The 25,794-nt window shown below is 39.9% G+C and overlaps 1 protein-coding gene across 1 annotated transcript in view; it reads right to left on the reverse strand.

Annotated features, from left to right (window-relative positions):
• KIF6 (kinesin family member 6) overlaps positions 1 to 25,794 on the reverse strand; it is a 375,439-nt gene that overhangs the window by 167,393 nt on the left and 182,252 nt on the right. Inside the window, exons 12-13 of the mRNA XM_055329543.1 lie at positions 25,235 to 25,373; positions 20,727 to 20,942 (exon numbers count right to left, since the gene is read on the reverse strand). Of these exons, the coding sequence (XP_055185518.1) occupies positions 20,727 to 20,942; positions 25,235 to 25,373 (355 nt within the window). The remainder of the gene's footprint in view (positions 1 to 20,726; positions 20,943 to 25,234; positions 25,374 to 25,794) is intronic.

Below are 25,794 nucleotides of genomic sequence, written 5' to 3' on the forward strand. Positions count from 1 at the left end.
TTAGCTCCTGTAGTTCCCAGGAGCCTGGACTTGGAGACGATGAGAAACAAAAGTGGAATAAAGTCAGGGATTGGGGTCAGGAGAATTCTAGCAGCAGCTGGAGCAGTCTTGCAAGGTGTGGGCCATGAGTTAGCCATGCTGGTTCTCAGGGCCCAGCCACAAAGATGCGAGAAAGTTTGATAACCAATGGATGGAAGGAGGAGTTCCAGATGCTAAAACTAATAACCAAGAAGCCAGTATAAAGAATTAGAAATAAAGAAAAGGAACTTTCTTCTCTACAGAGGGATGAAAGGGGTGATGGTGGTTGGAAACAATATGGTTTTTTTTAAGCTATATTCTTTCCTTTCATCCTGACTCTTTTCTGTTGTGTATATAGGATTTCGTGGATGTTCTAATCACCATCCTTTGTTCGTGTGCTTGTGATGCTGGTGGACCATGAAGAGGGCAGGTATTTCCAGGTTTTCTGATAGTTGCCCATCCATTCCTTTCTAACCCTCTTGAGTTAGGGGTCTCCATGGCCTCCCATTTGTGGGCCACACCTGTCTTGGCTGTGGCAGGCTGCACATTGGCAGCCTTGGTCCCTGTGCTCTGGTGTGAGTCTCACTACCCTATGTCAGTGTTCTAATGTTCCTGGTGGTGAGCCTGGGCCCTCTTCTTCTTCTTCCCTCCATGTGGACATACATTATGTGAAAGAAAGCATTTTGCCTCAGCTTCTTTGCCTACTTCTTCAGTTCCCCATTGGAATGCAGTTCCATCTTGAGCTTCATTCACCTTGGCTGGGACCCTGACATCTTCGCCCCCTGAATATTCTTCAACCTAAAGGACTAGCTTCTATTTCTTGTACCTCTAACCACAGGCTAAGATCTTATTACAAATTGCTGATGAAGAGCAACAGGAATGTTTCTGACCTGACTGTGAGTTCAGCCTGCCTCTAAGAAAGCAGTCCACTAAAATTTGGTTTATGAGCCAGGCAGATCTATATATTTTTGCTTTCATTTCCCAATTAGTACTTTGACAACCCAAAGAAAGTTGGTACCATCTCAAGTGTTATATAGATATGGGAAGTAGGGCTCAGAGAGGTTAAATGACTAGCCTGAAGTGACACAGCTACTGAAGGCATAGACATGAAGATTCTAGTCCCAATCCTCATGACGCCAGAGCTCATGTCCTCTCTTCCATACTTCAATGGGAAGCCTCCTGCTGCTGTTTCCATCTGAGTTTACCATGATACTCGAGCTCTCACAGCAAGTGATCTGGCTGCCTTTTTGTGGGAGAGTCAGCCAACCCTGCAACTAGGTGTGCTTCCCCCAGTGCCGCTGGCATCTGCATCAGGTTTCCTCCTCTCCCTTCCTACCAGCCTCCTGGGTGTCTGAGCTTGCCCAAGTCCTGCAAGCAGCGGATACTGGCAGGCTGATGGCTTTACTCTCTGAGTCTCTACTCATCACGATCCAAAACATGCTGTAGCATCATTGCCCCAAAGCTAAGGAAGCTCAAGCTTTAGGTCCCTTCCTTGCATGAGTCCCTGAGAGGTAGCATGGGCACATGGCCATGAGGTGTATTTTCAAAAGTAGATATTTTAATCACAATCAGTCAAGACCACTGGATCTTTCCACTTGGACTTCCCCTCCATTACACTTCCTATCTAGTCCAAAATTGTGGAGCAGTGGAGTGACCACTGGCATTTTGGGGGTCTGATGAAGGAGAGCATTTAATCTGGTTTTAGAGTAATATAGCTGCATGGTTCTTAGTTGCTTCTGTTTATGCTTAAGTTATTGCTACCAGTCCTGGTGTAGGAACAGTTTCCAGCAATACATTCTCCACTCATTGCACCAACCCACCTGGCGCTCTGGCATGAAGATACAGCTCTGGAGTCTATCCTATGATACAAACGTGTTCTGCAGCACCCAGCACAGGAAGATATTGGCATTGGGATAGAAACAAGATTTAAATGTGGGAACACAGAGATGGGTCTGTGCACATAGGCAACTGCTCCAAATGTGATAGCTCGCATATGAAAGAAACGTGATGGGAGTTTCCCTAAATTTGAATATTCTAACGACTTACATGACATTAACAAGGACAAGTTCCAAAGGTGAAAGCATGTTTTCTAAAGTGCCAATAATAGAAATACGTTTCAGCCAACATGTTTAGAAGAGAAATTGAGTAATCTTTCTATTCTCTCTATAGGAAATAATATGACAAAATGGTTATGTGAAGTAGTAATCAAAGATTATGCAGCAAGAAACATATAGAAAAAGTGTCACAGAGGTGTGTCAAGCAGTTAACTAAACTATTATATTTTTGTGGATTTTGTTATTTGTTAGCTTTTTAAAATTTGTAATGTGCTATGATGCAGTTCTTTTCTTATTCATAAATACTGAATTTCATATCTACTTCTGAATAATTATTTTTGAATTATTTTCTTAAAAATTACCCCTCCCCCCAAATTCATAAGCTTCAGGTCTCAGGAAACCTGGATTATTCTCTGATAGTGGAATTTACAAAAGGGTTATCTATTTCTATGTAAAAAGTCAGCAGGGTTTTTTTTTATTTTAAAAATGTTTTTTTATTTGCTTCAGGAGGTTAAATGGCTCAAATGAGGAACAAATCCCTGTCCTTTCCCTTCCTGGTGCCAACTATGAACTGGCCTCTTCCCCCAGGCATTAGCATGTAGGCAGAGAAGGACATGACATGAGAGATTGGAAGAAAACTCTTTCATGTAGGGCACAGAGTTGGAAAAGAATGCAAATGTGTTCGCTGAATGTATATTAATTACATGTACACATAAATACAAAATGTGTAAGAGATGGGGTGCCTGTGTTGGTAAGCATCCAACTCTTGATTTTGGCTCAAGTCATGATCTCAGGGTTGTGAGACAGCTCCAAGTCAGGCTCTGCACTGAGTGTGGAGCTTTCTTGGGATTCCCTCTCTCCCTTTCCCTAGGACCCTACCCAGCTTGTGAGACTGTGCTAACTCTCTCCTTAAAAAAAAAAAAAAAGTATAAGAGTATAAGATTTAATTTTTCATTTCTTAGGATAACTCTGGGATGCAAAGAAATGAAATCATTCAAACTTCAATTAAGTCCACCAATATTTGCCTTGCAAACAGCACATATAGAAGCCATATATAATATTCACATGGAAGAAGATGTCAGGAAACACATTTGATTATCTCATTTATGAAACAACTTGGATGACGTTTCCAAAAATAATCATCAAACTCAAGACTTTTCATCTGGAGATAATTCCCCCTACTACTTGGTTTAACCATTTTCAGTTTAAATGAATGGATAGACAGATGGAAAGTAAAAGCACTAATTTGAATTTGACTAATGATGGAAAAATCAGCATTGTTTTCACTGATGATTAAAGTGAACAAACCAAAGAAAAGCTTAAATCATGTTTTTATGTTACATTGTGATACAGTGGATCTATAATAAAATAAATGCTCTGAGACCTCAACTGGAAAGAGAAAACTATGAAACCTACTAATTTTCTTAACTATGTGAAAAAAATTTTTCCTATATAATGCACATTAAACTCATGTGGATTGGAATGAGGTAAGGAAAATATTTCAATTATGAGGACTGGATTTCATTCTATACTTGAGGCTCTTCTTATAAGCCTCATTCTGTTTGCTCAGACAGAAGGGCTTTATCAAACTCGAATGTCTAGAAACAGGAATGCAGGCTTTCATAGTTCAGGGGGATTTAAGAAGAGAACGAGGTGATGTCATGAATAAGAACCATATTAGACAATGAAAAATAGAGGAGTTTAACACCAACATAGGTCTTGCCCATGTTTGATGTGGACTCAGATAAGACTGGCTGACTCCCCCTTCCTCAGCTGGATCACAGTCACTTGCTGCTGTGGTCCAGGCCCGTTCCCTAGCCCCCACCCCAAAGGTGTTCCCCCTGCCATCCTTCACAAGTAGTTTTTGCCTCACAACTCTTCCATTTATACTCTCTTGGTCACTGCTCTCTTTGATTCCTATCATTAGACTTATGATGCATTATCCAAGGAGAAAAAGAAAATTTCTCCCACCTACTCTCTCAAATATTTCTCTTACGTTGTACCTGTGGTCTGACAACCCAGAATGCAATAGACAGAATTATCACAAAGTGATGTAGGAGATGCAGTTACTTTATCTCTTCTGCCACAAACAGGGAAGGAAAAGCTGCAAGGGCACCCTCCCCACTGCCAGCCAGCTATAAAGAAATATTGCTAGGTCAAAACTTCATGGACAATAATTCCATCAATGTGGGAATATCTAAATCACCTGTGATATAACCACATTTATGCATCATTTAAAATGACTGAGATGGATCTATATGTATGACAATGGATAAACCTCCAAGACACATTATTGAGTGAAAACAGAAATTTCAGAATGACAGCATTTACTCCAAAGTAAGTTTCATGAGGGCAAGGATCATTGTTTTATTTAGAATTCAACTACCAGCACCTACAACAGTTCCAGGGCAGAGTAGGCACTTAAATATTGCTGAATTTGCTGAATATTGAATGACTATGGAGCAACTCACAAATATATTCACTTTAAATAATGTTATATATTCTCTATGAATTTATTGTATATATATAAATAAAAATAGGTACTTACATATAGTAAATATAAATATATTTATATTCTTTAAGTAATACATAAGTAATAATATACATTATGTAAATAAAATTTATATTATTCATATATTTTGAATTATGTATTATATCTATATAAACATATACATATATGTAAGTAAATAAATATGTATATGTAGAAAAAGGGAAATTGCACACATATATATAAAGAATAAGTAAGAAAAATGATCTCATACACATAATTCTAACTGGGAAGGTAGGGATTAAGAGACTGGAGTGGGTTGCTAAAGGAAAGTTGGTGCTACTTGTAAGGTTTTAATTATTTTACAGGAAAATATGGGCCAGTATTACTTGTAAAATTTAAAGTTCTATGGAATAATTCTTGCTAAGCTACATGGATGTTAAAGACACATGTGACATAGAAGAAACTTACAAAATCCTTCTACAGGCTGCACACAGCAAATTTTGGGTCTGTCCTGATAATACACTTCCCAGATTTCTGCACCTGTTCCCAGAAAGCCAGCTGTGGTTGGTTCCCCAAGCCCTTTCCTGCTCTTTCCTGATACAAGTGAGCCCTGGGAGGAGTGAGCCCTGGGAGGTGGGCGCAGTCACATTTCAGAGTGGTATGCTTCCTTCTCCTTGCTCTCTCACTATCCTTCTCCCACTGGCCAGCATGCTGCTTTCCAGGCTTCTGGAAAATGGGCCCTCACTACTAAGGACCCTGCACACACATGACATTTCCTCAGATTACCTCCGTTTATCTTAGCTAAGAAAGAAGTTGAACAAATGAAACACACTAAGGTAGAATGAGAGATATTTCTAGCTTAACCTTCTTGAGGCTGTTATCCCATTTACCCAAGTGAAACTGAAACTAACATGATTTCCAGCTTAGGAGAGGACTATCTGGAGCAGAGCATCCCTTGCCCCCACCAGAGGTCTCTACTGTTAGGGACATGGAAAGGATGGAAAGGACAGAGAGTTATATTGAGAATCTGGGCTGCAGCAGGGACCAGCTGACCATCTTGCACCTTAACCTTTGGCAGATTTGGTGTGTGACAGTGAATGACATAGACTTATGGGACTTCCTCTCTATGGATATGTTAGTTATCAGAAACTAACATACCAGAAACTATGTCACCTACTGCCCTTGGTGAAAAATGGGGCGTTAAACCCTGGAGTCAATCTTCTGTCAAACAAAACCATCCCAGAAAAATGGCTAATTGAACGTGGAAGCAATGAGTCTGGGAATAATGAGGTCCTGTGGGCTCTATTTGCTAATGGCAGGAACTGATTATTTCACACAGCATATGTAATTAAAATGGAAGGGGTAATGAGCAATGATGTTATGAAATGAATATGCTAACCAATTAGGTTTTTACTTCTGCTCAAAATTTTTTTTAAAGAGCCTATCTGTTGTATATCCAAGCGAACATAATCAGCTTAACAAACCTTAATGAGTTCGGAGAGAGCCATAGACCACTGAATCCTGCCTATCTCCCTATAGGGCATTATCAAAAAACCATCTCGGGTCTTGGTGAGAAAAATCTCTCTCTCTCTTTCTCTCTCTCTCTCTCTCTCTCTCTCTCTCTCTCTCTCTCTCACACACACACACACACACACACACACACCACATTAGGCAGAGCATCACTTTTCCATGATCTCATACATATCAAATGCTGTTCTGATCCTGCTTGTGTTCACAGAATAAAATGGGTCACAGGAATTCATTGAGACTATAAGGGCCAGATAAATGCTAGAGGACAGCAACCCAGTAGCTGCCAGACTTAATGGAGTGGAACAAAATTGAAGTTTAACTTATGAGTCAGTAAATCAACCATTTAGATAGTTCTGGACCAGTAAGTATGGCAGGCCATTCGTTTAATTTAGTATGGACTAAGAAGACTAGAATAGAACATGATATACTAGAAAAGCACAAAGGACAAAAGAGTTGGTGTGCACATATGTGTATTGTGTGTGAGTGTGGTGTGTGTGCGCAGTATATTGTGTATCTGTAGTGTGTGTGCATTATAGTATATGTACACGTACATATATTTACATGGCTGTGATTGATGGAAATGATTAAGTCATCCTGTGTTATCTGAGTTAAGTGATGAGCATTGCAGACTAATGGTTTAAAAGGCTCAATTGCTCTTTCTTGTATCAGTGGACTGTAAAATTCTAAGGCGACACATCTCACTGTGAGTTTGACTGTAATATGGGAGAATGACTGAATAACATAGTGCTTGAAATATGAAGTACTATACTACAGCCTTGTAAAAAGAATATGTCAGGCATTTGCTTGTGGTCACAACTGTCAATTTCTAAGAAAAGAGAAAGATATTATACCTACATTCAAAAATCCAGATAGTGTTTATGCTCAACTAGATCACTTTTAGTAATAAGACATGAAGAGTGAGCCAAGAGTGAGTCAATCATTACATGGTAGTACTTCTTGGAATAACCATTGTCTGACACCCATTAAGCTCTTGTGGATGAAGTCATTCACATGCTGCAAAATGTCACCCAAGCCATCCAAATGGCCAATGCTGCGCTCTAGAGAAGTAAAACTAAAAAGAGTCTTGTAAACACATCTCAACAGTACAATTAGAGAGGGGAACTCCATCACCTAAAAACTCAGGGCAGTGATGAGTTGGTTTTTATACACAATGAAGATGGGAACACTGCAGTGTTAAATATTAATATTCCTTGTTATACCCACCAACTTCGCAAAGGCCTATGACATCATTCACAGAACTGAGCTATGGAAGCTTCTAAGTCTGGCTGCCTTGAGAAGTTCATAAACATCCACAGGCTCTCCTGATTGTATGGTTAAGTCAGAGTAGGAGTACTTCAATTGAAGAGAGTGCTATATATTACAGTTCCACTTTGGTTTGTCAGCTTGAGGAAACGAGGTTCATGGTATTTCTGGGCATATAAAAAAACTTCAGATAGAAATAAGTTACATTATTAATGAAAGCATTGGTTATAGACCTTATTTCCAAAAATGACCATATACAAATAACTGAGCTCTCGGAACACACTCACAAGATATGGAGTTTATAATGCCATGCCAGTACTGGTCACTGAAGATAAATCTGAAGAATAGATAGCTGGATAAAGTAGCACTGGGTGAACTCTACATGGAGCAAAAAAATGTTCATGGGGAATATTGTATAGCAGGTGTTATAGAGAGCACAAGCATCCCATGAGATACTGAGAGGCATTCTGAGGCAAAAGTTTGAGAAATGCTATGCATTGTAACCCTCCTGTCCTCCTGCTAAGATCAGAAACTTGAAATTCTACCAGAGTAGAAAGAGACAGATATAGAACAAAGGATAAAAAACTGCTTTGTTTGGTTCTAGCATAAAGATCACACTTGATGGGATGGGCACAGGGTATTATACTATATTTTGGCAAATCGAACTTCAATTAAAAATACATATCTGTATATAAAAAAGATCAACTCTACCCCCCCAACAAGAGTCCTGTAGCAGTTCCATTTGCCCATAAACCCACACAGACCCCCTATTCCTTTTCTGGAGCAATTTCTTTTTTTATATATAATAAATTTATTGTTTATTGGTGTTCAATTTGCTAACATACAGAATAACACCCAGTGCTCATCCCATCAAGTGCCCCTCTCAGTGCCCGTCACCCATTCACCCCCATCCCCCGCCCTCCTCCCCTTCCACCACCCCTAGTTCATTTCCCAGAGTTAGGAGTCTTTATGTTCTGTCTCCCTTTCTGATATTTCCCACACATTTCTTCTCTGGAGCAATTTCTTAAAGGCTGACTAGAAACCCTCATACTAAGGAAATATCACAACAAAGAAAAGGGCCAGGGTAGTGTTGTCAGATAAAATATAAGATTTTCTAGTGAAATCTGAATTTAAGATGAATGACAAACTTTATGTTTTAGTATAAGAGGGTACCATTCACTATTTGGGGTGCAGTTACACTAAAGGGTCATGCATTGTACATTTTCTCTTTTTATTTTCTAAATCTGACAATCTCAGCCAGAAGGCACATCTTCTTTTTATCAGTTTTGGGACAGTACCCCACACAGGTTCATGAGGTTCAACATATTCAGAAAATGGATTGCTGTAGGACTCCCACAAAATGTCTGTTCATCAAAATGAAGTACAATCACTGGAAGCAAAGAACTTACCAGAGTCACAGAAGCATAACTAGAAATTGGAGAACCAAAAGATCAGCTTGAAATGCAGCTGGAGGGAGTGAGGTTGTTAGTATTTCTGTGCAAAGCTTTCTGGTTCAGGGAGGTTAAGAGGTAGAATAACAGGTGACAGAAAGCTTTTCAAACAATGACTTAGGGTCTAATGAAAAGACAAACTTCATGTGTACAGTGAAGCAAGGCTCACTGTTTCCCAGGTAGTCTTTGGCGCCACACCCACTCCGCCCCTCGACATATACACTGATTGCAGTGAATATCAATAACACAAACATGAAAACCAGCTGAACTTAACTGTAATAGGAGCAGAGTGGTAAATTCTGGCTTGGATTGTCAGAGCAACTGATAGATGTTTTACAAAGATCATGTCTTATGCTACAAATAAAGTCAGGGTTCATCTATCATGTTTCCAAAATACATTCCCTGTTGAACATAGTGACAGAAACTATTTTCATTTTTGTTGGTATAAATCCCAGAAAATTGTATCTTCAAAAGGAAGTGCTGATGAATTCTCAAACTCCAGGGTGAAGGCAAATGCTGTAGCTCAGTGCAATTATTGTCTCTCATTGCAAGTTGAAGTCCGACTATGTGATGGCCAGAGGGCAATGACAGAGTTAACTTTGTCAGAGAGAAGGTTTAAAGATTCTCAGCTCTATGCCTGACCCAAATCAAACAGACCAGAAAAAGAATCTCCTTGATTCAGTTCTATTCCTTTTGCTTTAGTGTCTCTATGTTACCTCCAGAGGGGGCTCTGAGGAGGCCTCTGAACACAAGACCTATTTAGGAGCTTACAATTTAGGAAATGCAATACCAAAATTCTAAGTATCTGACTTAGGAATGACCCCTATCTACAAAGCCACAAAACTGCCAATGATGTGAGTGTTCCCATCACTAGGAGAGTAGAGTGGCTGCTATCGCTAGAATCAACCAGGACTCCATCAAGAGAAGAACATGTGGGAGACATACAAACTGCTCCCCATAATGTGAGGAAAACTCTACTAGAGAATTTCCAGCACCTTTCCTAGCTTTCCTGTGCTCTACCTTTGACCTAAGCCCACAGGTCCTGTGTATTTCACTGTAAGTGGAATGTTCCAGGAGCCAACTGATCTTTCTCCCCATCCCCATTCCAAAACATCATCCAGGGAGAGTTCATGTCAAAGGAAATCATCAGAAGCATATCATTTAAAAACCAGTAAGAGACTGAATGTGCCACACTTACCAGGCCTGTAGCCTCAAAGATAGTCAATCCTACCATGACTTCTATCCATATCATCTTTGGCCACCCACAAAATGCAAGCCCCTAGAGGCAACTGTCATCTCACTTATTATTCTTTACTTCCTTGCCCTACCTCAATGTCATTCCACCCATTCCTCCTTCCACTGCTGGCCTCCCTGAGAACCTGTCCTACTCTGCTCTCTGGACCTCACAATCATTGTTAACTAAGCTCTCCCACATGGTCAACATTATTATGGAATACCACCTTCAGCTCTTTCTCTTTAGTGAAATCTGACTTTTCCTTCAAGGATATTGACTTGTCATCTGGAGCCTTCTCAAGTAGAAGATGTTCATTCTCCTGTAGTATAAATACTAGAAGGGCCAGAGATAGTGTGGCCTTTTTCTGAGTCACCAGTACTATTTCAAAATCACTATTTTTAACATCAAGGCCCAAATCTTTTTTCCTTTGAGATTTGTGCCATTTGGTCCTGCTGCTACCCACTCTCCGATGCTGCAACTTAAGGTATATATTAGTCCAATGAGTGAACAAACCACCCAGCTACCCTAAGCAGACTTGGGCTCCTGGCTCACAGTTTTTCTTTCTGCCCCATTTCCTGCCAATATCCTAAATGACTTCAACACCCACAAAGAAACTCCGTTTAACAACGCTAGCCTCAAAATTTTTTCACTTCCAATGATCTCTGTGACTATTTATGCCTCACTTCCTCTCCTCCCACTCTTCAATCTGGTACAGTGAGCTTTCTGCTCCCTCACTCTGAAATTGCTTTGGCAAAAGTCACTGATCACTTCCCATCCAAATCCAATCGACTATGCAGTTCTCATCTAACTTGACCACTCTGCAACATCCAACACTGTTAACCACATCCAGCTCCTTAGAACTCAGCGGCTTCTGAGATCTCGCTCTCTCTTGACCCTCTCTTGCCTTTCACAGTTCTGCTTTGCTGGTTCTTCTGCTTCAGCCTACCCCATCAATATTGGGGATCCTAAGCATTCTATCTTTGATCCTTTTGTCCTCTTTTTCCTTGCTACATATCTCCCTGGACCACCTAGTCCACTCTCATGGCTATAAGTCAGTGATCCGTGTCTCTAACCCCTTGTCTTGAGCACTAAAGCTATGTATTTACTAGCTTAGACACTTCCATTTCATACTCCATGTCAACAAATCCATAATTAAATGAATAAACGCTCCTTCCAGATCTGCTTCTCTTCATGGCTCATGGTCTTGGTAACTGGGAGTCATTTCCAATTGTTTATCTTACCACTATTCTAACCAGTTACAGTCAGTTCTCCTTCCTATGTACCTCTAACACTTTTCTCATCTTTTCAATCCCTAGTGTGGCTGGTTTGATCCAGGCTCTTATAATTTCTGACCTTGACTCATACTACAACATCCATTCTACCTTCCCCACCTAGTTCCCAGTTTACTCAGAACATTGCCATTAATGATCTTTCTTTAACAGAAATATGACCATACTATGCCCCTATTAAAAAGCTATAATGGTTCCTAATTTCCAGGACAATTAAGTTCTAAGTTTGGAAACATGGCTTTTGAGCTTCTCATGAGCTGTTCCTCTTCAGCTTTATTTCTTGGTAAACACAATTCTATCCACAAAACCCTACAGTCTGGCCAAACCAAAGGCTTGAGCCATCATAAACATGCCATGTTCCACATTTCCATGCTATTGTTTGAGAAGTTGCCTAGGTGCTCTGTCTTTTGCTTCCCTTCTCCATTCATTCTCCCAGACAGAAATGTGATTACTCTTTGAAGATTTTGTTCAAGTACCACTTCTTCCATACAAGTTTTCCTAAATCTACCCAGAAAGACTTGACTGTTACTTTTCCATGTCCCATAGTACTCTTTGTGCATGTTCACAATAGGTCCTCTTCTAGATTATAAACCCTTTAATAGGTACTGGGTCTCATTCACTAGCATAATAACTGGTACATAGCTTCAGTTCAATGTTTATTAAATGAATATGAGCCATTTCTCCTGCAGCTAAGAATAGTCCTTCACGCTTCCCAGAGCCTCTGTAGTAGAGTCTAAACTCTCCACATCATCCAGAATAGCACAGTACTTCATGTGTTCTACAAAGCAAATATACAATTGGTGAAAAAGTAACATTTTATTGCCAAAATCTGGGCAAGATTCTGTAGGGACAAGCACATGTACACATGAGTGTATGTGTGCGTGCGTGTGTGTGTGTGTGTGTGTGTGAGAGAGAGAGAGAGAGAGAGATATTGAGTATGCTTCTGTTCCTCTGCTCCCAGAATGAAAGAGCATGTGTTCTTGACATCCCAAGGAGGAATGCAGAATATATTTTATCATGAAAACAATGCTGAAAATAGTAATTGGATAATACAATTCCTATATTTATTCAGCTTTATGAGTCATATTACTATAGAGCAATATTATGAGCTGTAAATGACATCATTCAGCTAAATTTAAGCAGTGCATTGGTACTTTGGATATCCTGAAAAACTCACTACCTGTGGTGGATACTATGATGTGAAATCCAGATACCTCTTCAAGAATGAAGAACTTCAAGAATAAAATACCTATAAGTTTAAACAAGGAGGTAAAAGACCTATATATAGAAAAGTACAAGACATTAATGAAAGAAATTCAAAGAAGAACATACAAATAAATGGAAAGATATTTTGTGTTCATGGACTGGAAGAATAAACATTATTAAGATGCTACTTAAAGCAATCTACACATTCAATGCAATCCATATAAAAATTTCAATGGAATTGTTCAGAGAAATAAATAGTCATAAAATTTGTATGGAATTACACACACACAATAGTCAAAGCAATACTAAGAAAGAAAACAAAGCTGGAAGAGGCATTGTGCTCCTCAATTTCAACCTATGCTATAAAGCTATAATAATTAAAACAATGTGGTATCATCATAAAAACAAATATATAGATTAATGGAACAGAATAAGACTCCAGAAACAAACACACACATACATGGCCAGTTAATTTATGACAAAAGAGGCAAGAATATGCAATGAGGAAAGGACAGTCTCTTCAACAAATGGTGCTGGGAAAACTGGACAGCCACATGCAATAAAATGACACTGGACCACTATCTTACAACGTACAGAAAATTAACTCAAAATAGATTAAAGATGTGAACATAAGACCTAGAACCATAAAACTCCTAGAAGCCAATAAGAATTTTTGAATCTAACGCCAAAAGCAAAAAATAAACAAGAGGGACTACATCATACTAAAAAGCTTCTGCACAGCAAAGGAAACCATTGACAAAATGAAAAGGTGACCTACGAAATAGGAGAAGATATCTACAAATCATATATCTGACAAGGAGCCAATATCTGAAATATAAAGAACCCATACAACTCAAAAGCAAAGCAAAACAAAACAATAAAACCTCCCAACAATCTGATTAATAATGGGCAGGAGATGTGAACAGATATTTTTCCAAAGATACATGGAGGGCCAACAGGCACATGAAAAGATGTGCCTGTTGGTCCATCAACATCTTTTAATCATTAAGGAAATGCAAATCAAAAGCACAATGAAATATCACCTTACATTTGTAATATTGGCTATTATCAAAAAGATAAGAAATAACAAGTGTTGGCAAGAATGTGGAGAAAAGGAACCCCCTGTGCACTGCTGGTGGGAATATAAATTGGTACAACCACTATGGAAAACAGTATAGAAGTTCCTCAAAAACCTAAAAATAGAACTACCTACCATATAGCCGAGCAATTCCACTTCTAGGTATTGATCCAAAGAAAAGGAAAACACTAACTCAAAAAGATATATGTACCCCCCATGTTCATTGCAGCATTATTTACAATGCCAAGATATGGAAATGACCTAATGTCCACTGATGATGAATGGATAAACTGTGATATGTATGTAGATAGGTAGATATAGATAGATATTATGCAACCATAAAAAAGAATTGTTTTGCCACTTGTGATACCATGGATGGACTTGAAGGGCATTATGCTTAGTGAAATAATTCAGACAGAGAAAATACTGTAGGATCTCTCTTATATGTGGGATCTAGAAAAAAAAAAAACCAATCCCAACAACTCATAGATACGGAGAATAGATTGGTGACAACCAGAGGTGGGGATGGGGAGTAAGGAAATAAAATTAGGATAAAAAAAAAAAAAGAATGAAGGATTTATTCCTCCAGCTCCTAAGACTACAGTAGCAGAAAGTCCTCAGTTGTCAACCCTCTTTGGGGATTTTCTCAGCTGAAGAAAGCTGCCTCATTTAAAGCCTTGCCTCCTTTCAGGGGCAGGCCCGTATCCAATGACTAATCATCATGAAGGTAGAAAGGCCCTGTCCCATTGCCTCAGCTAGAGACAACTCTAAAAGATCTGCTCAGTGTCAGAGGCCCTGAGGCTTTTGTCAGGACTACATCACAGCTCAGGCTTTTGCTCTGCCAAGTCCAGCATTCCTCCTCTCACTTCCACGGCTGTTGGTCCCCAGGGCCCTCTCTAATAAACATCTGGCTGAGACTCTGTTTCCCAGGGAACCCAACCTCCCTGTATATGGGAGAATGAAAGTTGAGCTCTAAATAGTCACCTGAAAAATTAATTTTTGAATGTAATGTTTAATAAAATAAAAATGACCTGTGTTCTGACACAATCTTCATATTTATGATTCTTTATCCTAGAGTCAAAATATAGGGTTCCCATGCCCAGAACCATCACTAACTTTCTGTTGCATACAAATACATAACTTTGGGCACTTGGTCTTCTATGACTGGTTGGGGTCCTCTACCAGGCCTGAGTGGGGTTGCTTCTTGCAGGAAGTTTTGAAGGAGATTTGAAAGTATCCCTCCTATTAGAAGAATCGATTTGTTTTTTCTTGGTGATTCTAGAATAATACTCATTCAAATTCATGGAAATAAACATACAAGCAAACATACAATGTAGAAGTTTTTCCCATTCAGGCTCATACTATCTGGCTACAGCTTCTACCCTCTCCTCCTTACTGCTATCAGCAGTCCTCACCTTTAGTCATTTCGCTGAGCACTGACCTGGGTCTTCCTCTACATATCTAATCCAGCAATTTTACTGTCCATAGGCAATAGGACACTTCTTGGACACCTCTAGTTCTTTAATTATTCCCCATATTCAGAATCTGTGTTCCCCTTCCTGACAAAACTGTTTTCATTTTTTTCCCCTTCCTGATAAAACTGTTTCCCCAAAGAATATGGAACTGATGATTGACTAGGCTACAGTTTTGGAGTAATCCTCAACTCTCCAGGCCCTTTTCTTGAACATTCTCATTATACTAAAATATAGCTCTATCTACCTACTTATCTCCCCAACTAGAATAAAAATTCCTGAGATGCTCATAGACGATAACTTCCAAGTGGGGGTAGGTAATGTCACATGGCAGCTTATGGGTATCTGTTGAATCTAACTGAATGTCAGAAGTTGAGTCCCATCTAGGGCCATGCTGTTTTCCTTTAGAAAATACATGACTCCTATTCGTTTGTTTATTTTTTAGGTTTGAAGACCTAAATCACAAAGATTATCAGATAAAATAAATGGACATGGGGGTAAGCCTTGATTTTAAACCTAAAGCAGAGATTTGTTCTAAGTTTCTCTCTCTCTCCTCTTTCTTTTTGGGCTTCATTTATTCATTTCATCTAATCTATGGACCCTTCAAATTAGAGGAATGCAAAGATGTATTTCTCAGAGGTAGCACTTGGAATAACCTCAATACTGTCCCCTGTAGAAGTAAGATTGGCCATGTAGCTACAGAGAAGGCTAAGGTCCATGTATTGACTATCTCTTTAATAGAATTTATAGGGAAATGCAAGGACAAAAGTGTGGTCAGTTCCAAAAGCGAGGGTAAGATGGATCATGAGTGGTTTTGAAAGCAAGAGATGAACATTTGTGCCTGAGGCTTACAACAAAGCAAGTTGGAAAGGATCTTAGAAAAATCTAATATCTATTTTTTTTCTCTGGTTTTATTGGGTAAGTTTTGCTCTATTGATTTTTCTTTGAGCTCTTCTTTTCAACTTCATGGGTGATGGAGTATATTAAATCTTTGTAACAGTAGCTTTTGGTCCAGAGAGCAATCATCCTTTGAGCATGAGTAAAGCAAACTCAAGGAATGGACTCCAGGTTTGAAGCAGCATGCCAGAGAAGTGCCAGCTTCCCTGTTCTCCTGCCCACCAAGGTGCATCCTTGGTGCCAGAAGAATGGGGAAAGCCAGGAAGAGGGGGGAGAACCAGAGATGCTTATGCCATGGAGAACTGCTGTGGGCTCTCTCTGTTTTAGCTCTTCATGCTCCCTGCCTTTTTTCTATCTCCATCACTCCCAATTTGGACTACTCTAGCTCCTAAACCATACACTCACAGCTCCAGGCATCTCATCTCCAAGATATTCTAAAGATTTCTTCCACAAATACCTTCCCAGAGCACAGCTATCACCATGCCACACCTCTGTCTTGGTGGTTCCCTACCACCTGGTGAAGGGAATTCCCTGGTGTGGCATTCATGGGCTTTTGTAACATGGTAAGAAATTAAAACAACCTGAAAGCATACAAAGTTAAAAAGGGGGAAGTTCCCATCTATTCCTCTACTTCCTCTCCCTGAAGCAGCCATTCCAACAATTTCCCACTCATTTTTCTAATCTTATGTATTTGGACTTCCTGTAGCTCTCCAAGGCCCCAGTGAAACAAGTACCCTTGCCAACTCTACATATTTTTCCTTGTTTTCCTCTTCCCAAGCCTTTACTCATAATATTCTTTAAACATGGAATGCAATGGAATGTTCTTCCCTCTGTCTTTGTCCAAATTCTACCAATCCTTTGAGACCTAACTTCCATGTCACTTGCTTTGTAATGCTTTCCCAATCTGCTTATTAAAAACCCCTGCCTTATCCTTTGACTTCCCATAGTATTTCTTCTAGCTCCTGCATATGGCACTTGTTACTTTATTCTCTGCTCTTTGGGTACCAAGCCTGCCTCTGCTACTTAAACATAAGTTCCCAAGGGCAGAAACCATTTCTCAGTTTCCAATGGGGCCCCCTCCAACCCCTACCCTTGGACCTTCCATGAACATAGTGGGAATTCAATAAATTCTTAGGAGTAAATAAGAGAAAAGAGCCTAGAGCCTCTAGGCTGTGTGGCTTTGGCTTTGGCTTTCAATTCACCTTTTAAAATGCCAGTGACATCACCTGTGATGAGTGGGTTCAGTTAAAGGATGTGGTGCATCATCAGGGGCTTTTGGAATACTGACTGGTTCCAGGTGACTCTCTACAACACAAAATCAGAGAACTAAAAAAGTAAACAACAACAAAAACTCAAAACCAAACAAGAAAAACAAGCTATCAAAGTCCTGCTATTTAAAGAGAACCATATGAGTCTTTTCAAAATGTGGAGTTGAACAATCCCTCTCATTACTTCAATGAAACCAAAACAGACATTAACCTCCAAGAAGCCCCAAAGCCCCTAACTTTCCTTCCTCTGCCTTGGCAGGCTGCTTGCACAATGGCTGTGTGGGGCTCTCTAGTGAATCATGAATTTAGTTTCATTTTCTTTTAGTACAAGAAATTTGAAAGAAGTCATTTTCAGCCTGAGGTGAAGGTGAAGGGGAGAAGGAGGAGGGTCATCAGAGGGGAGACAGTTTCACAGCAGTTCCAGAGTGGAGGAGGCCAAATCTACTTGCTTTCTGCATTGAACGCAGCCCAAAGGATGGTTAATAGAAATGGACAACACCTATATAAGGCAGAAATCTTTCAAAACAACATGCTTATTAATTTTTTGTATTTGGCTTAGTTTACACAAGCTTCTTGTATAAAATAATGCAATAATAAAATCCTAATCAGCTTCTAGGATCTTAAATATTGTAACAAACTATCCCATTACCTGCTGCTTTGTGGCCCTGATTCATCCACAGCGGTTTCATCCTATCTATAGTTTTGCCAAAAAATAAAATCAATCCTTCATCAGTTTCTCCTCCAAATGCTTAGATCATTTTCAATCCATTTGTGAGCCTACTTCTATTCAAAGTTATTGCTAGAACTATATCCAACGACAGTTAAAACAACTCAAAAATCCTTTCAACTATAAGGCTCTTCTCCAAAACTCTTTTACCTCATTTGTACTTGGACTTTACAAACAATTTCCATTATTTTTTTCAGTGATTTTCTATTCAAGTAAACTTAATTCATTCTTCAAATAAAACTACAGTCTGTCTTGATAGTAGTATCAAGGGAGGAGAAGGGTTACTGAAAAAGTTGACTATAATTATGAGTTAGGAGAGAGATTATGAGACGCTGTGGGGAAGAAGAATTATGAGAAGGGAGATGGTGTGGGCAAGAGAAAATAGAAACAGAAAAGGTCTGGCACACAGCAAGGGGTGGGGCAGTGATATCTGAGGCCATTTCTGCACCGGCAATGGTGCATGTCTTTACAGAAGCTCAGTAAACAGTTCCTTCTATCGTGAGCATGGGGTTCTCACATGGGTACTGACTGTGACTTTTCCTGTCAGCAGAGATGCCAGGCTCTGCTCTCTCTAGCCAACAATGCCAACTGCTGCACTGTTCCTTACCTCTAGAAGGGCATCATCAGCCACCCAGAGACCTGGGGCCCCTCCTTACCCTTATTCCCCACAAGAGGGGAGTCACCAAGCCCTGCTCACTCTCCCTCCTAAATGCTTCTGATCCCTACCTGCCCCACTCTCTCTCTCATCATCCTCACCCTTTGGCCTAGACCTCTATACTACAGTGGCCTCCTAAGAGTCATGAATATTCTGTGTCCTCTGACAATCTATTCTGCATGTGTGGCTCAACCTGTCTTCCCAGCCTCTCCCTGCCCACATCCCATGCATCTTGGCCTTTTCACTTCCTAGAATGCTCCTTTCCACCACAAAAGCTCCAAAAGCTATTCAAATGATTCCTTCTGCTTACAATATTCCTTCCAGCCACGCTCCCACCCTCATGCTCCTTCTTGGAGTTTCTGATCTTAAATCAAGGTAGGGTTCTCTGGCATGTGCCCTGTCAGTAACACAGAGGTGTACTTTTGTAATTAATCGTTCAAAGTTCTCTTTTCTATTGTTCACTAAGTGCTCTGAGATCAGAGGTCATGTTTGTCCTCGTATGTTCTTGTGTAATAGGGGAGGAAAACAGGAGCCTTTAGGATAAAGATTAGATGAGTTAATTCAAGCAGGAAACTTTGAATAGTACCTGATATATATCTAAGCGCTATGTGAGCTTTAGTTATCATAGTAATAATTAGCGTGGCATCTAGAACAAAATGCGTATTCAATAAATATATGTTGAATGAATAAAGGAATAAATAAATTGATGGATGAACTAATGAATACACCAATCCACAGGGCCTCATAGTTCTTAGGACCAAATGTTACCCATAAGAGTATAGGAATGCTGTAGGGAAAACAATCATAGAGAGAGATAATTGCTTTCCCTGTCTACTGCCATCATGATAAGTTGTAAAAAAAAAAAAAATTTTTGGTTTCCTTTGATTTTGAATTTATTCTACTGTGTTGCTAAATAAATATTCAAAGCAAGGAGATTTAGAATTAAGAGATAAAAGGATATAATATCATGAAGTATATTTCTAGGCTTTTCGACCTTGTCTTTATTAATTAAAAAAATACCTTTCTTAATGAGTACCATACTCTAATTATTCCCAAGCTAAATCCTTTAGAAAACCATGCATATCAAGTTGCCCATCCCAACAAATATTTATACAGAAAATTTCAACCTAAGTTGGCAAAAAGGGGAGGTTTACACCTCTTAGTTCTAGTCCATTTCATATTTCAGATTCCTCAATGTCTTCAAGATGAGGAGCTTCAAGAGAAAGGCATCAATCACATGACTGTACATCATACTCTGCTGGTCTAACAGGAAGAGAAACTAACAAACCAACTTGGGCCTCTAGTATGGTTCTGTAGTTGTAAAACTGACATACTGGTCAAAAGCTACAAGTGGGGAATGTGCCTCTGAGTTGATCCAACCCTGTCAAATCTTACTATCTGACAAAGTTTTGTTTATTATCCTTTAAGCCAGATTATGATAATATTTTTAAATTATTTTGCTGCAGATAGCTTACTTGGATTTAGAAATAAATACTGTGTCATCACATTGGCAATGCAACATTTGTCCTTATTCCTTCCCTCCTCTATCAGAGGAAAGGTTTTGTTCCTTTCTCTAACTTTAATTTTTCTCCAGTTGCCCTGGATCCATCTATTTCTGCCTCTGAGCTCTAGGACAATTCATACTTTGTGTTTTCAATTTACTCATCAATTTTGGAAACTTGTATTTAAAAGAATCGATAGTAATTAAAATAATTATAACCATTAAGTTGTCATTTATTCACCCTTGCATATTTAAAGCCAACAGAGGCCATGCTGAACTCCATTAAGGACCATAAGGAATGCCACACTTGTTTCTTCTTCTTCTTTTTTTTTTTTTTTTTGAGGACAAATTATTTGGGGATTTTTATTATTGCTGCTGCAGATGCTACTGGTACAACTTTAAAACCTCAAGAAATATTAGTAATAACAACAATGAGAATTATAATGATGAATAGAATGATAAAATTATGATTGTTTCCATGTTTATTTACTTTTTCTATACATAAATAATTTACGATAGCCTACATTTTCTCATTTAAGCCTATGCTTTCCATACTTAAGATAATTTATATTTATAAATAAATATAACTCACCTGTTTTTCTGTGGAGCAAACTGGATCTGTACCCAAAAGTGCTGACATCCTGGATCTGTTTGGGAGCTGAGGATGGCAACATCCTCAGACCTTCTGGGTTCCCAGGGGGGAAGGGCAAGCTCTGTGAGTGTCTACATTCACTTCTATCCATGCTGGATAAGTGGAGAGCATCTTGAGCTTTCTTCTTTTCCTTCTTTAGCATATTGACTAGAATATCTGAAACTTGATTTAAGGATTTAGTGACACAGCTAAGTTGCAATGAGCAAAACACTAATATTTCACTTGAGGTTAATATTCCCAATGATATTTGCTATTTGTCATATGGTAAAGAGACCGTTGAAGACTTCAACTTCCCAAAGTCCTTTCTCTAGTTATAGACAGTTTATGAAGCAACTGGTCTTTCAATATGGCACCATTATATGAAAACTTTGCAGACCAAAAGGTCTTTAAAGTGTTCTGAATTTAAACAAGTAAAAACTTAAAATTTTTATGAAAGATTTTATAAGAAATAAGGTGAACACTTAGTAGGAGCAGGTAACAGAGCTATGTATGTATCTGTGAACAAATAAGACTTGAATCTAGGATGCTGCTGAGGAGGCAGCAGGAGGAGTGGAGAGGGAGAACATCAGAATCTGCTCAGCTGGCAGACAAGCCAAATCAGTTTGGTGGCCAGAGCACCCCTACATCAAACCCATGTTTGCTTAGCATACATTAGAATGGGATTTAAAGTCACTTTTTTTTTAAAGTCTCTAAATCTTGGTTCTAAATGGAACTGAGAAGAAGTGAATTCTTAGTATAGACACAGTATTTGAAGTGCGCCTTTTGGTGGGCTGTTTCAATATACTGGGAGCACTGATTAGTGATAACATCCCTGCAAGCCACCCTACCTTGCTGTTCTTTTGGGCTCAAGGTGCTCAGAACTCTAAGAGATTTCTGCCATCACTGAGAGAAAAGAGTAAAATCCCTCTTGAGAATCTCAGAAGTCTAAGTGCATATGCAGTAAGATGAACTGCAGGCCTCCACCATCCCCAGAGCTGGCTTCACTAAAACAGGAGTGAGGAAATATGGAGGTGGTGGGGAGAGAAGACTACAACTCAGACACTTGTTCTTGGTCAAGTATCAGGGGGGTCATTTGACTCCCATCTTCCTCTTCAGCTTTGACTCCAACCTCCTGGAGGTTTCCAGAAGCATAATCACTCTTTCTCTCACAGTCCCTGATGTGTCTTCCAATCTTTGCCTCAAAAAAAAAAAAAAAAATGTGTCCTTACCAAAGGAGGTGTCTGGGCCTTGGCCTGGCAGAGAGGAGAACTCTGCCCATGTCTTCCACTCCTTCTACAGAACTGATTATCCATAGCATTGGATGCTTCCGGTGGCTCACATGCTGCCATGGCAACATCCATTTGCTCACCCACTTGACCGTATTCAGTCAGCTTATACTATATGCCAGGCACTATTCTAGGCAGAGGGATGGAATGATGAAAAGGCAGTTTCTTGCTCTCATGAAGCAGATGTCCTACTGGGAAAGTCATATCTCATGCACGTATACCAAACATTAGAGGATGAAAGGACAGCTAATTTTCAAAAGGTTAAGAATGACTGAGTGGCGACCCTACATTGGGTGCTCAAAAAAGGCTTTCCTAAGAGTGACATTTAAGCTGAATGACAAGAGGCAATGGCCAGAGGAAGAGTATCTTAGCAGAGTTAACAGGCAGCACTAAAACCTTAAGGAGAAGGGCCTTGTCAGTGGTTCCCAACTGGGGCTATTTTCCCACCAAAAGGATGATTGGAGGTGTCTAGAAGCATTTTTGGTTGTCATACTGCAGTAGGGGGAGAGGGAAGTGCTACTACTGAAGTCTAGTGGGTAGAGGCCACTAGAAAGGCTGCAAAACCTCCTACAATTCACAGTGGAATCCCCACAACAGAGATTTACACAGCTCAGAATGTCAAAAGTACCAAGGTTGAGAAACGCAGTGTTAGAACAACAAGGAAAAGGACACTGTGACCAAAGCCTAACACATATGGGACAGAGACATAAAAAATGCAATCGGGCTTGGCAGGGGTGCAGTCTCCTAGGGTCTTGTGAGCTGGAGTAAGGAGCTGAGGTTCATTCTAAGCATAATAGGCCCTGGAGAATTTAGCCACAGACATGCAGCATTCTGATGTGCAGATCAGAGAACAGGCTTATCTTCTTGCCTACCTCTCTTCTTCCCACCTTTCCTTTGTCTTCTTCCCCTGCCCATTCTATTTCACCAGGGCTTTTGTTGTGTGGGGTACTAAATGACACACTGTTAGTTACATGCTTGGTGAGCGGGTGTCTGACCTTTACTCAGGCTGATAATATCACTGAAATGACACCATCTTCACTCTCTTTCCAAGAAGAATGTTCAATGTCAGTCACTGTCATTTTAGTTACATTACTGTCTTTAACTGAACTCAAGTATTACCACCTGTTTTTCCCATAGACCAGATCTTTCTCATTCCTCCTGCCCGTCTTTGCTTTGGTGGTTCTACAAACGAGATGTGAAAATATCCTCCAATCTGCCCATGAGAAACTTCAAAATTTCAACAGCCTTTCTTGGACATTAGTCCTTGATGAGTATAAGCTTTGTGATGAGTAAATCTGAGCAGCTATTTTTCCTTCTTGTGAGTTTGCCCATTGTCTACAGAGTCTTATTTATCTCCCATTGTATTATTTACACCATGTGCTCAAAAGTGGTCCAAGCACTTTCCAGTAACTTACCTTACTGGCTTTGCTCCGCACTGTGAGGTTGGCAGGGCAGGCTTTCCCTTCTACTACTGAAAAGTAGGAAACGATTTCAGTGCCTAGCTGTAGAGCTAATGCATGAAGAACTAGGATGTCAATCCAGGTGTGAACTTTAAGACCAGTGATCTTTTCACCATGGCCCCTACAGGCCATCAGTTTGAATACAAGTCTCAGAAGGAAGAGACCCTGCTCAGGTCATTCCCAATGAGTAGAGAATCCAGGGCAGCTCCACATGAACAGCGGTACCTGGATCTGACAGTCATTAAAGGAGATGATGTATGTCTCTCTGTCACTCTTTTGTTTGAATAAACATACACACACAAACCCAGACTGTTTCCTTGCTGTCATAGTTCATCTCATCCCTCCTATAGGCACACACATTCATAAGCCCAGAAGGGGATTAACAAGTTGGTAGGGGCGTTTAGGGGAGAAGATCCTAAAATAGGATCAAGGCTAGGAAAAGAAGCAGAGCTCAGACTGGGGCTGGGGCCAGGCCTGAGGTCTGGGCTGGGAGCATCCCTGGAGATGGATAGGGTAAGAGAGAGGAAAAGGAATGTAGGATGACCCTGTGGGCAGCACTCACAGACAAGGCCTCGCGTGGGAGTATATTCGCAGCTGAACCTACTGTTGCTGGCTGGATAAGAAAAGCAGCTAAAACTTACTTGGATCAGGCGTACAGGGTCTGCTAATACTCAGCTAAAATTAGAGACTGAGGTTAATCAGGCAGTGTGCCTACCTTGTATGTGGTTTGTTTTTACCTCTTCATTAATGGATGTCCTTCATGTAGGTTATTTTTATGCATTTTTTCACATTAGCTGAAGCTAAAAGGCCCGTTAGTAATTTTTAAAAATGAACGAAAATGCCTGTTTATAAGAACTGACCAAAATAACTTCTTGTGCACGTTTAAAGTCTGTAAATGTAATAAAAATGTCAAATCTCTTACAAGAAGCTTGGTAGATAAAAATAAGAAATGAGACTGAAGAGATCCTGGGGAGACCCGAGGTCTAACCCACCCGACGGGGGCTCTTGAGAAGTAACCACCCTGTCTGCAACTGGAGGCAGCCCCCATGGGCTGCTTGCCCCCACAGCACCCCAAACACACCACCTCCTAGAGCCAAAAAGGATTCTATCTTGAACACTCATCTATACTTGCTTCCAAATTTAGGAACATTTGTAAGTGGAACCTAAAGCAGTAGATCTGGCTTTTAAATAAAAAGTTACATTTAAATCAATCTCTGTTCTTCATAAGCTAAATACCATTTGTCAGTTTTCAGCCACCATTTGAGTGTCGCCCACACACCAGCCACAAATTCTGGGCCTTGGTGAGGCTGTGGTCAGCCCAGTGTCCGGTCAGTCAGCTAAAGATAACCAGCTAACTTACTGGCTCAGAACTAAAACAGAAAGAGCACCTCAGAGCAGTCCAAAAAATATGTTTTAAAAAAAATCTCATGTTAAGAGAGGGTGTAAAAAAGACCACCCTTTTCAATAAACTGAAGTATTCCTCATAATAGTAACTGTATCTGGCTAAAAACAAAGTAAACGTGTTTCTTTTATAGCAACTGTGTTTCTCACTGGTCCCTACATTTTGTTTGTGGAAGAGACCTCTCCTAAATGGAAAGCAGCAGTGTGAACTGGAAGCAGGGTGGGGGCCGAGGTGATGTGGCCAGGGAAAGACGCGGAAGTGTTCCCCCTTCCTCTTTCAAGCTGGTGGAGGGTAAGTTTCTAATCGCTTTGGAAAGGATACTGATTTCATTATCCCTCTGCTGTAGAATGTCTCGGAGCTTTTTGTATTCTTCCTCTTTTAATGGTTCTTGGCAGTCTTGATCTTTGATTTCACAGGAGACTGTGCTTTTTCCATGGATCTTCTTGTCATTCAATAGTTTCTGTAAGATGAAATAAGAGCTTAGAGCCCAAACCTCCCTTCCAAATCTCTTAGTTTCTTGGACTCTTTTTTGCCTTCGACAATTTCTTGCACACATCAGGCATGCATGTCCTTTCTTGCCTCATCTCTGCATTCGGCTGCCTTACCCTCTTACCCTCTCTCCTCCCCATCCTCATCCTGTTCTCTGCTTTCATATCTCTCCTTCCTTAAACTCAGAAATTCCTACTCGAACATTATCTCCTCTTGAACTCTTTTTTCTTTCTCCTGAACCCTATACTATTTGATTCACACTTTTAAAAATGTCACTTATCATGTGTTATAATTATTCTCTACATATATGTCTTCTTCATGACTTACGTATTCAATTTTGCTTCCCCAATACCTAGCCCATAGCAGATTCACAATAAATGTTTGTTATCGTA

This window comes from Nyctereutes procyonoides, unplaced genomic scaffold, assembly GCF_905146905.1.
Source record: "Nyctereutes procyonoides isolate TBG_1078 unplaced genomic scaffold, NYPRO_anot_genome, whole genome shotgun sequence".
NCBI classification, from domain to species: Eukaryota; Metazoa; Chordata; class Mammalia; order Carnivora; family Canidae; genus Nyctereutes; species Nyctereutes procyonoides.